We start from the raw sequence: 11,826 nt of genomic DNA, 5'->3' as shown, positions 1-11,826 counted from the left end.
CTCATTCCAACTCTGCGGCAAATTTCTTGCCAAACGTCTCTTTTTTGGTTAACACTTTTACAATCAGCATTTGATTTATCATACAAGATAGTGTCTGAACCTCCAAAATCAGGCGCTCAGTTTGATCGTCCATCGCGTCGCGAGTTCGGTCAACCGGTGTGTGTGTGAAAGTTGACTACAGTGCTTTCATCTTCCCTGACTACCCATATCTGATTGGCTGACGTTTATCGTTGCCGATAACTATAAAAAAAAAAATCGCTTCAAAAGTGATTCGACCGATACGATAACTTTATCGCTCACGATAATCGTATCGTTATCGTTATAGTGTGACCACTTCCATTAATTTACACCACACCGATAATTTTTATCGTGTCGGTATCGCTATCGGTATCGTTATCAGTGTAGGTGTGACCTGGCCTTTACACAAGCGAATTAAATTATTCGCGCGAAGCGAAAGCGTCGGTTTACTTCCTGAGCTCTGATTGGTTGCGCGTTTTCTCGCTTCGCAAAAAAGTCGAAACACTTCGAACTACCGTACTGATTTCGGTAAAGCGGAAAACAGCGATAGAAATGTGAATGCGTATATGCGCATGAACCGACGCTTTCGATTTGTCTAGCGGAAAACAGGCTTACCGCGTGTGACAATAAAATAAAGTGTGCAGATGACTTCATGTGACGTCATTACATTCTACGTCCACCGTCGCCGTGCAATCGAAATCTCCCAATTATTTCTCACAGATACTCGATCAACACTTAATGTGTGTTTGATATACTGTAATTGTTTTTTCACCTTATGAAGTTCGACACTATTCTTTAGGGATTTTCCCACTTGTTATTTCATTGAGATATAAAATATGACCTCTCACATGGTATTATAACAAACGCGTTCTGTCAAACTTTAAACAACTGACCAATCGGAACTGGGGCAGGAATAAACACTAGTCGCACTAACGCACGTTAGTCGCACACATCATCTATCCACAATTAGCTCTAGGTAAATAACATTGAAATTGTGTCTATATTGACATATGTTTCTGGAACACTTTTTACTTAAGTTATTATGTGGTTCATAAAACAACTTAATAATTCATTTCAACCATTTCTCGCTTTCTCAACTCGTTTTCGCCCGTTCTCAATTAGTTTCAGTTTGACATTCCTTTAAACTTTATCCCGCCTACTTTTCATGGTGTGCAGTTCGTGGTTACATTATATCATTGGCCTGTTTTCAAACTCTGCAGTCTTTTCCAACTCCTTAAATGTTGTTCTAAATCATTTTTGTTGGTGTTTTGGGGGTGGAGAGGGGAGATGTGTGGTGTGTAATAAGTAGGCCTATGAGTATCCGTTTTTGTATATTGTTGTGATCTTATGGATAATAGCCATTGATGGATTTTGGAGCGTCATGTCATTGAATTGAATTTACATTAGTTAACTGCATGTATTTGTTTGTTAGCCTAGGTTAAAGGCCTATTTTGAGTTACTCACTCCTTATTGCGCGCCAAATCTAATTTATTTGGCGTCGCATACTCCGATTCCTTCCTACCTTTTCGGTCCTTATTCTGTCTCAAAATTAACTTGCTCGTTGGTGGCGCTGTCTAGAATGAGAAATAATAATCAGGGACTTGTAGCAAATCTGTGTGTCTAGGCTACTTTATAGTATTTTATTAATTATTCACTATTTGAATGCTAAAACAAATGCTTGTTCACGTTCTGAATAAAGACACTCTATCTCATTTCATTTACAGCCTCTTCGTTTACACTGTGAGCAATGTGCTATAGTTGCTAGCTCAGGGCGGTTATTAAATAAAGGAGCAGGATTTGATATAGACCAAGGTGTATGCGTAATTCGAATGAATACAGCGCCCACAAAAGGATTTGAAGAAGACGTTGGCACTAGAACAACTATTCGTGTTATTGGACACAGTAACCTTTACAATGTTATAAACAAAGACCAAAAGTTACAAAATATGTTGTTTAGTGATGAACGAACGCGGACGGAAATGGTTATTGTGTCGTGGCTTTTTTATGATGATTTTAAAAAAGAAAAAGACGAAGCTTTTCGAGTAACTAAGAATTATTCAAAGGTTTATTCAAATGTTTCTTTCTATTATACAACGCCTGCTAAAGTGAAACTAGCTGAAAACATCTTTATGGAAGAAACAGGAATTTCTAGGTAAGTAAATGCCATGTTATTCTATCGAGTGGTGTATAGGGATGCCCACAGTACTTTCCCTCTCTGTGATATAGGCCTATTAACACAAAAAAAAGCACAAATTCCAAAAAAGAAATATAACGTGTACAATAAAATTGATATATTACATTTTGCTTTAACGCTCTCTGGTTTAACCCTTTGTCACAGAGTGCACGCAGAGTGAAGGACTGTGTGTTCACCCTGCCCTGACTGTAATTGACCAGTACAGGGCGGAATTTTGTGAGGTTTGCTACAATGTATACACAGAGTGAACACATAGTAACAGTGTGTTCATAGTGCCGACACAGTGTGGACATTATTCCACACTGTGGACACACGTGTCCACACAGTCAACACAATTACTATGTGCTCGCTTAGTGCAAACCTTGCCGAATTCTGCCTTAGTCTATATAGTCAATACTGAGTGAACACAATAAGTATAGCCTTTCACAGCTTCAACTTTTATTTGAATTTCACTCTTGAAACAGCGGCACTTAGCATTTTTGGTGCATCAAGTAAGTTACAATAACAATAAAAAGATAGTATAAAACTCTGACTTAAGACTCGAGCTATTTAAAACTAAATTACATAAAAAAATGTGCGTAAATTCTGCGACGTTATTGTAATGGAAGTGTGCAATATTCAGTGTGAACAAAACACAACGTCACACTGTCAACGAAAGATTCCTTCTAGTGGAGAATGTACAGTTGCTAAAATAGTACACACTGTATGTACGTATTAAGGTATGTGTACATGTAAATTGTACCTCCTTATACCATTGACAGAATGAATTACCATACCGGTACATTGTAATGGCAGTTTTTATTTATTCTTCGGGCCCGTAGGTAGGATAGGGTGGGGGAGGTTAGTTTTTTGAGCTTGGAGAGCCCCGATGGGGCTAGGGGACGGAAGCCCGACACCTAGCATTTTAATTGAGAGGACCAAAGATCTTATAAACACAAGATAGCGTTCTCCACGATTTACGCGTGCAAATTCTGTAATAACGCATGAACGGCGCCCTCTTGCAAAATTGAAAACTTTTGAACCTTGACCGCTCTGACCATGGCATACGCCGCGCGACTTTACGTTTACGCGTAACAATTAGAAGCGTCCGATTTACAATGCACATTCTCTTTAGAACATAAGGAACAAATTAAGGTACTTGGTAACGAACTTTAGCGTAACGCAAACACCCTATATCAGATCCATGGCAACGACTAGGACGCCCTCTCCCAAAACTGATTACTTTTCCGTGCCAAATCGACGCTTCTATTTCGCGGAGAACGGCGCTATCTTGTGTTTCATCTTTTGAGAAGACCTAACAAATGAAATCCAAATGCATAGCATTTTGCAATAATTGGGCTTTGGCAATATAGAGAAGAATACAGATATTTTGTGTGCAATGGTTTGTTTCATACTCCTAGGCCTGCTTTATCTGAGCTAATAAAATTAAATAATTGAATGACAATCGATGGCGGCATCAGCGGGATGCGATTTTTTTTCCCGTACGAAACATTTGCATGAAATGACTCGACTCGAAAATCTCAATTCTGGAGGTCAAAAGTCGTCAAACGTCCATTTTCTGAGATACAGGCTCGTTACCATGCTAATATAATGGGTCGTTTAAAACGACATATGTAATATTTGTTTTCGGTGCACGAATAATAAAAAGTGTTAGGCCCTATTTGAATTTGAGTTACATACTGTGAACATTTTTATTTTTTAGTTGGCCGCGGTTGTGGATAATTATTGAATCCTACCGGTATGTCATGACGAATTCGAGTCAACTCGGCCCCAAGTCAACTCGGCCCCATGTTAACTCGGCTCCATGTTAAATCGGCTCCAAGTCAACTCGGCCCCAAATCTACTCGGCCCCATGTCAACTCGGGCCCAAGTCAACGCGGCCCCAAGTAGTCATTTCGGCCCCAATTTACTGTATATTTATTGAATATTTACCAAGAGATTTGAATGCAAAGCCAAAATTAAAGTGTTTTTAAATCGTTGCCGCTGTTATTTCTTTTCATCTACACATGCCTTACAATAATTAATTGCATTGATTAAAATTGTGTTAAAATAATATTAATAAAAATATAAAAAGGCATATAGAATAACTAATGATGTCGTACTTGGGCTCAAGTTAACTTGGGGCCGAGTTGATTTGGGGTCGAGTTGACATGGGGTCGTGTTGACCTGGGGCCGAGTTGACTGGGGCCGAGTTGACATTTTTTAGCGGAAAAGTCCAGTGAACCACTTTCTGCGACCACCTCTTGTGATTACTTAATAGACCAGCCTACGGCTCTCTCTATTTTACCTCGTCTTTATTTTTTATTTTGGTGGCGATTACCTTTCAAAGAACACCGGTAGGCGGTAACATTCAATACCCGCCGCTCCCTTAGTTTATATAGGGTCTGTGGTTTATTTTAATGTGTTTGCCTAAATTTAAACGCCGAATGGGTTTTGTTTTGCAGTGTCATGTATGCCTAATATGTTTTTTTGTTCAAACCAGTGGAGGGGGTGTTTTGGAAGAGGCACAATCAAGATTCACAGTTACTAGGCACATACACTTCGGTAGCTGAGAGCGAATGATACATGATATTATTTAACTGATCGTATACATACAGGTTCTTGTATATCAACATACTGCATGCGTCAATAAATTTATATATATATGCCTAAGGTGTAGCCTGTAAATGAGTTCCGCAACCTTTGTACTATTTAACTGATCGTACATACAGGCTCTTGTATATCAACATGCATGCGTCAATAAATTTATATATAGGCCTAAGGTGTAGCCCGTAAATGAGTTCCGCAACCTTTGTACTATTACTTACTAGGAAGAAAACTCACTATCAAACCTCACATTCAACCTCTACAAGATCCTTAACCTTTTTTTTTTCAATTCGTGTGGTCAAAACAACTTCTACAATATCACGGCGCACCACTTCGACTGTGCTACACCTAACACTACGACTCGCTAATCGTCGTTCTCGAAGACAAATGGTACCGTACTGTAGTTGAACGCATTAATTAATAGGACAAGGTAAAATAGAAGCCGAAGAGAGTCACTTTTAAATATCAATATTATGTATAAACAGTTATGAAACTCCTTGAATCAGTGGATCCTAACTAAAGAAAATTTTACATGATTATTTGAGGCCTATAAACACCCAAGGAACGTATTTAGATGTAGGCCTCTTGTTAAGGAGGCCTGCGTGTCGTAATATAGATGAAATTATCACACGAGTTTACCTCTCTGCACCGACCAAAGACATTACAGGAATTCTCTAATAGCTCGAAGAAATTGTTATTTCTTTGACTAATGCCTGTCAGAATAATGAACTTCTTATAAGTTCTTTAAACACAATCAAAATATACGGTATTAATTGTACTATATACCATTCAGGGGCGGATCCAGAAATGTCCAAAAGGGGGGCCGGAAGGGGGGGCCGGAAGTTGGGCCGATTGAGACAACACTGTCGTAGGGGGTCCGGGGGCATGCCCCCGCGAAATTTTTGTGTTCTAGACGCCTGAACGTAACATTTGAGACATTCTGGGCTATTATTTTTTTCTTTTTCCCTTCCCCCCCACCGACCAAAGACATTACAGGAATTCTCTAGTGTTAGCGCGAACTGCAGCAACCGCATACCCACAGCTAAATGTACATAAGCGAACAGATGTACTGATCATGTGTTTGCCTAAATTTAAACGCCGAAGGGGTTTTGTTTTGCAGTGTCATGTATGCCTAATATGTTTTTTTTTGTTCAAACCAGTGGAGGGGGTGTTTTGGAAGAGGCACAATCAAGATTCACAGTTACTAGGCACATACACTTCGGTAGCTGAGAGCGAATGATACATGATATTATTTAACTGATCGTATACATACAGGTTCTTGTATATCAACATACTGCATGCGTCAATAAATTTATATATATATGCCTAAGGTGTAGCCTGTAAATGAGTTCCGCAACCTTTGTACTATTTAACTGATCGTACATACAGGCTCTTGTATATCAACATGCATGCGTCAATAAATTTATATATAGGCCTAAGGTGTAGCCCGTAAATGAGTTCCGCAACCTTTGTACTATTACTTACTAGGAAGAAAACTCACTATCAAACCTCACATTCAACCTCTACAAGATCCTTAACCTTTTTTTTTTCAATTCGTGTGGTCAAAACAACTTCTACAATATCACGGCGCACCACTTCGACTGTGCTACACCTAACACTACGACTCGCTAATCGTCGTTCTCGAAGACAAGTGGTACCGTACTGTAATTGAACACATTAATTAATAGGACAAGGTAAAATAGAAGCCGAAGAGAGTCACTTTTAAATATCAATATTATGTATAAACAGTTATGAAACTCCTTGAATCAGTGGATCCTAACTAAAGAAAATTTCACATGATTATTTGAGGCCTATAAACACCCAAGGAACGTATTTAGATAGGCCTCTTGTTAAGGAGGCCTGCGTCGTAATATAGATGAAATTATCACACGACTTTACCTCTCTGCACCGACCAAAGACATTACAGGAATTCTCTAGTGTTAGCGCGAACTGCAGCAACCGCATACCCACAGCTAAATGTACATAAGCGAACAGATGTACTGATCATACCACTATAGCAACCGATGACTTCGACAACAGTTTGAAATTATAGGCCCCTACTTAGAAAACTAACATTAAAAAATAATTATTATACTTGGTTATATTAATACATTCAAAAGATTCATATTCATACAGGCCTTGCAGGTCTTCAGGAATTGTTTGCATGCGTTAATCTACCATCGTATAATGATTTCCACTAATATATGATACGCAACTATACTAATTGCTCACTGATTCACAGATTCTCATCAAGGAAATCTCCGCTAAGCGCTGCCCCTTGGATATTGTTGAAAAGACAGCGAAAACGTCTTGTAAACAGTGTGTTTGTCGGGAAAAAAAACCATGTGTTTGTGGGGCAATCGCTTATTGGCTTTGTTCTAATTGGTCAGTTGTGGAGTTTGTATTGACATTCCGGAAGGGTTTCTTTTCAAGGCTTAGGTGACACACATAATTTTTTGCCTTTATTTGTGGGTGTGGATGTGAGTGCGTGTGTGTGTGCGTCAATGCCATCATCGTCGTTATTGAAACTTCTTTTTACTAGTGCCAAATACCATAATTCACTCCTCCTTGGTCATTTAGGGTGACTTTTGATGTATTTTCCTAATTTACAGATACATCTTTTAGAAATGACACTGATTGTTTTTGGTGTTTTGCATTTTCAGAGAGGCGGCACGGACGTGGTTGTCTACGGGATGGATGACCATGTTATTTGCAATAGATATATGTGACTGGATTGATGTATACGGTCTGGTTCCCGATGATTATTGCAGGTACGGTTTTGGCGGAAATGTAGGCCTAGACTCAAGTAGTTAAAATACCACCTTACTGTATTTTACCAACTGCACCCACTCATTTTTATCATTGAGCTATCCGACTTCACCTTCGCGCCCCACCATCATCCTTCGCCAATTACAATATCCTTAAACACGCCAATGTTCTAGAAGAGACAGAACACGAATACATTACCCAGCATAATTGCAGATTCCATTCAAAAATGCATCGACTCGAGAAAAGAAAACATATAAAGACGTACTTAATATTATTGACAAATAATAATAATAATAATAATAATAATAATAATAATAATTATTATTATTATTATTATTATTTGTTTCGTCTATTTCGACCCCAATAAAACACTAAGACCGATGCTTTCAATGCGTTGCTGGTTAACTTTATTTCTTCCAATATAACGGTACAAAAGATACCATTTCCAACCAACAGTACGGTACATATGATACGCCGTCTAACAACGTAACAATATACAGTCTAACCATCGTCACGATTGAACTACAAAATAGTAACAATAGATAATAAATAACGATAATCATCAATCAATCAATAACTAATCATATTAACAATTAATAAGACTTACGAATTGGTCCTCATATCCCATAATGGCATGCAAGGCCTATATTAAAAATACATGCTAAAACAATCATCTAAACTTCCAAATTATATTATAATTAAGTTATATTTATATATCGTATAATTAAGTCTATTTGCAAGGTGTGCTCGGCTTGGGATCGATAAAACAGATGAATCTTAAAACCGAAATCTTAAAATGCGAAAAGTGCATAAATATTTCCTTTGTTTTAAACTAACGACCGATCGTTATTAATGAGGTGAACTTGTATTTGGAACTAAAACCGTGAAAATAAGTAGAAAATATATGATTTTGAATGTTTTTTAGTCGCAAAGACTACGACGCTGACCTAATTCTCTTCACTGCTACAACAGCAGTGCGAAGATTGTCCTTGTTACCGCCTGTTCGCAGCCAGGCTTTGCATCGTGACGTACGTATGAGTGCTCTTCCATTTTCAGCCAATCAGAGTAGATACATGCCCAGAGTGGGAAAACAAAATATGAAAAATATACCGCCATGGTTACTGCATGGACCTATTAATAAGATTAATAATACTATTAGGTCAATGCTTATACGACTCCCGTCACGACTCAAGGAAAACCTGGATTATTATAAATGAGATACTTGGTAAAACCAAAACTGAAGTTGTTATCCCGGATACTGACAAAAGTGCCCACACCCCTAATATCGCTGATGCATTCAACAACCATACAATTGGTGTCAAACTCGCTGAAGAAAGAATTAATTGTAATAGCAATGCTAACTGTAATGATCATTTAAATGGAAACTATATTAATTCACTTTTTCTTCTACCTACTGAAGAGAAAAAAATAAGCTAAATTGTATCTAAAATAAAAATACTTAAATTCTGACAGTGCAGCTATTGCTTCTTTTATCTATCATATGTATAGTCTGTCTCACTCCACTGATCCCAACTTAACTAAAATTACAAGACTTTATCCAATATACAAACCAGGAGACAAAAATGATTTAAACTATTATTTTGAACAAATAGTTTATAACAGACATTACGCGTTTGTTGAAAAATATAACATCATCAATGACTGCAAATATGGCTTTCTTAAGGACATTTTATCTTATATGGCTACTCGATCACATTAAGAAAATTCATATTGCCATTAAAAATGATGTAACACCCATTGGTATCTTCATTTATCTTACCAAGGCGTAAACAATTATTAAATATATCTATGTATTCATTAAAAAAAATAAAGTAACTAAAGTTTATACAATCGAGCATGCACCTTATGTTCAACTTAACTTCATAGCAGCATAAACAATCAGTAAAAAATATGTAAAAGCTAATTTACGTTGAAAAAAATCACAAGTCGCTTTACTTTTCCGACTGTACATTGAAAATGTGACGACGACGATTTATAATAATAATAATAATAATAATAATAAAAGACTAAATAACAATAATAATTTATTAATGTTATTGTTATTGGAATAGTTAAGGTATTAATTTACATTGCGAATACACGCATCTGAAATAGAGGGTGGGTGGTGGAGCCTCCAAAGAGAGCAAATTCGCTCAAAATCACTTGAAAGTGGTCCGAAAGATGTGACAGTTAAAATAAAATAAATAAAAATAAAATATATAGCATAGCACTGTTGAGATATTGTTTTTGGAGGCATCAGTGTGGAATTGTTTCCTCACCATTCTTTATTATACAGTACAGCACTTACTAGTGTAGCAAATACCATTCAGGGGGTTTGTACTAAAAGTCTGTCGTTACAAATACCACTAGCCAATTATGGCAGACCTACAGTGTAGGCGGGAAGTTTGCTTAGGTCCAACGAATCAAAATGAAGGCCATTGCTTAAGCCACACTGGAAGCCTAATTTGCATACATCACCCTATATAAGTGTACGCGAGACTGTCTGCATTGCATTTGACTTTAGATGATAGCGGAGGCGATGTGGATAACGCAGCACTGTGTTGAAAGCGGATACGATTACTGTATATTCAAATTTAATTGCATAGAGCATTCTTGGTGACATTAATATATTATTTTCAAACGTTTCTTAATCTGTATAGATCAGAGAATTAAATATACTTTTTTGAATGTGTTTTAATAGTCTTGTTAATTCTAATGATTTTGTATTGTGATTATGTTAATTTTAATTAAGTTTCTATTCCTAAAATTGTAAAAAATAACTGGACCATTTGGGAGACCAGTACTTTTGTATTGAAAATGTATCCAGTCAAAAGAAAGAATAAATAAATAAATCGCGCCCGCAAAGACTACGACGCTAACCTAATTCTCTTCACTGCTACAACAGCAGTGCGAAGAAAGATTGTCCTTGTTACCGACTTTTCGCAGCCAGTCTTTGCATCGTGACGTATGAGTGCTCTTCCATTTTCAGCCAATCAGAGTAGATACATGCCTAGAGTGGGAAAACAAAATATGAAAAAGATACCTCCATGGTTACTGTAAGCTGATTGACTTTGATAAGGAATAGCGCCAGTAAACATCAGGCATCAAATTGTTTGGTGTGACGGTATAACCCTCTCCCCATATCAAATTTTAAAAACATGTTTAGACCAATTTACTGAATTTGTCATTGTATTTTATTGCTTTTTAGTTGTTGTTTGTGTTTTGTTTTTTATTCCATTGACTGCAATTTGAAATCATTTTTATGGGACCCCGCATGGAAGTATTGTAGTTGTTACTTTTTATGCCTTATCCTATTAATCAGGGTTGTTTGTTGCACTTTTACCTTTCTTGTCTTGTTTTAATTACATGATTAATGAATAAATTCAATTCAAAGTAATCAAAATTGATTTCAAATTGAACTTGGAAAATATTGCCAAAATTTTTTGCCAATGTTCCAAAAGATAATGGTTCCTATGTTAAAGTGTTTTATATTCACGTCTGACTATATCTATTTAGACTATAAATTATATTTCAACGTTTTTTTACTAACCATTAAACTTAACTTACTTTTATTCCGGAAACATAGGCTGTATGGGTTTAAAGAGAGCTATATGCTTAAAGGCTAAGCCTATAGAAATAAGCCTAATGCGCGTTATTTGTCATTCCTTTTTAAGAGGTAAAGACAGAAGAATTACCCATAACTCACAGCGTCATTGTGCTTAACTGGATATAGGCGTGGCCCGTGACTACCTAGCCGCCATAAAGGGGCCTTTAGAGAATAATAATAATAATAATAATAATAATAATAATAATAATAATAATTCCATTCAAAAATGCATCGACTGAAGAAAAGAAGACATTATAAAGACGTACTTAATATTATTGACAAATAATAATAATAATAATAATAATAATAATTATTATTATTATTATTATTATTATTATTATTATTATCGACTAGCACATTTCTAAAATGAAAAGAAGTTCATAATAATCAATCATATGACATGCTCGCAAGAATAGACTGAGAGATATTGCGTGTACTGTATGTTAAACCAGGGAACAGTTCCCTGGCTAAACAAAACTGTTACATGTTCATGAAGAGCGATGTATGCCGTCAATCAGATTTATTACTGCATGTCATTCTCTGGAGCGTTGCACACATTACTTTAGCGTTAGCATTATTATTTATCTGTTTATACAATGCCTATGCAGCCTACTCTTTATATATATACAAGTTTGAAAGGCAAATGGGAAAA

At 36.6% G+C, this 11,826-nt stretch overlaps 1 protein-coding gene across 3 annotated transcripts in view; it reads left to right on the top strand.

Moving 5' to 3' along the window:
* Positions 1-11,826, top strand: part of LOC117121316 (alpha-N-acetylgalactosaminide alpha-2,6-sialyltransferase 3-like) — a 59,849-nt gene that overhangs the window by 21,006 nt on the left and 27,017 nt on the right. For all 3 annotated transcript variants that reach the window (XM_033266463.1, XM_033266464.1, XM_033266462.1), the window contains exons 3-4: positions 1,743-2,170; positions 7,462-7,569. In XM_033266463.1, the coding sequence (XP_033122354.1) occupies positions 1,743-2,170; positions 7,462-7,569 (536 nt within the window). The remainder of the gene's footprint in view (positions 1-1,742; positions 2,171-7,461; positions 7,570-11,826) is intronic.

Source organism: Anneissia japonica, unplaced genomic scaffold (assembly GCF_011630105.1).
Source record: "Anneissia japonica isolate Jap-2015-1 unplaced genomic scaffold, ASM1163010v1 scaffold131_len961581_cov171, whole genome shotgun sequence".
Classification (NCBI taxonomy): Eukaryota; Metazoa; Echinodermata; class Crinoidea; order Comatulida; family Comatulidae; genus Anneissia; species Anneissia japonica.
This window is presented reverse-complemented; position numbering and strand designations above follow the sequence as displayed.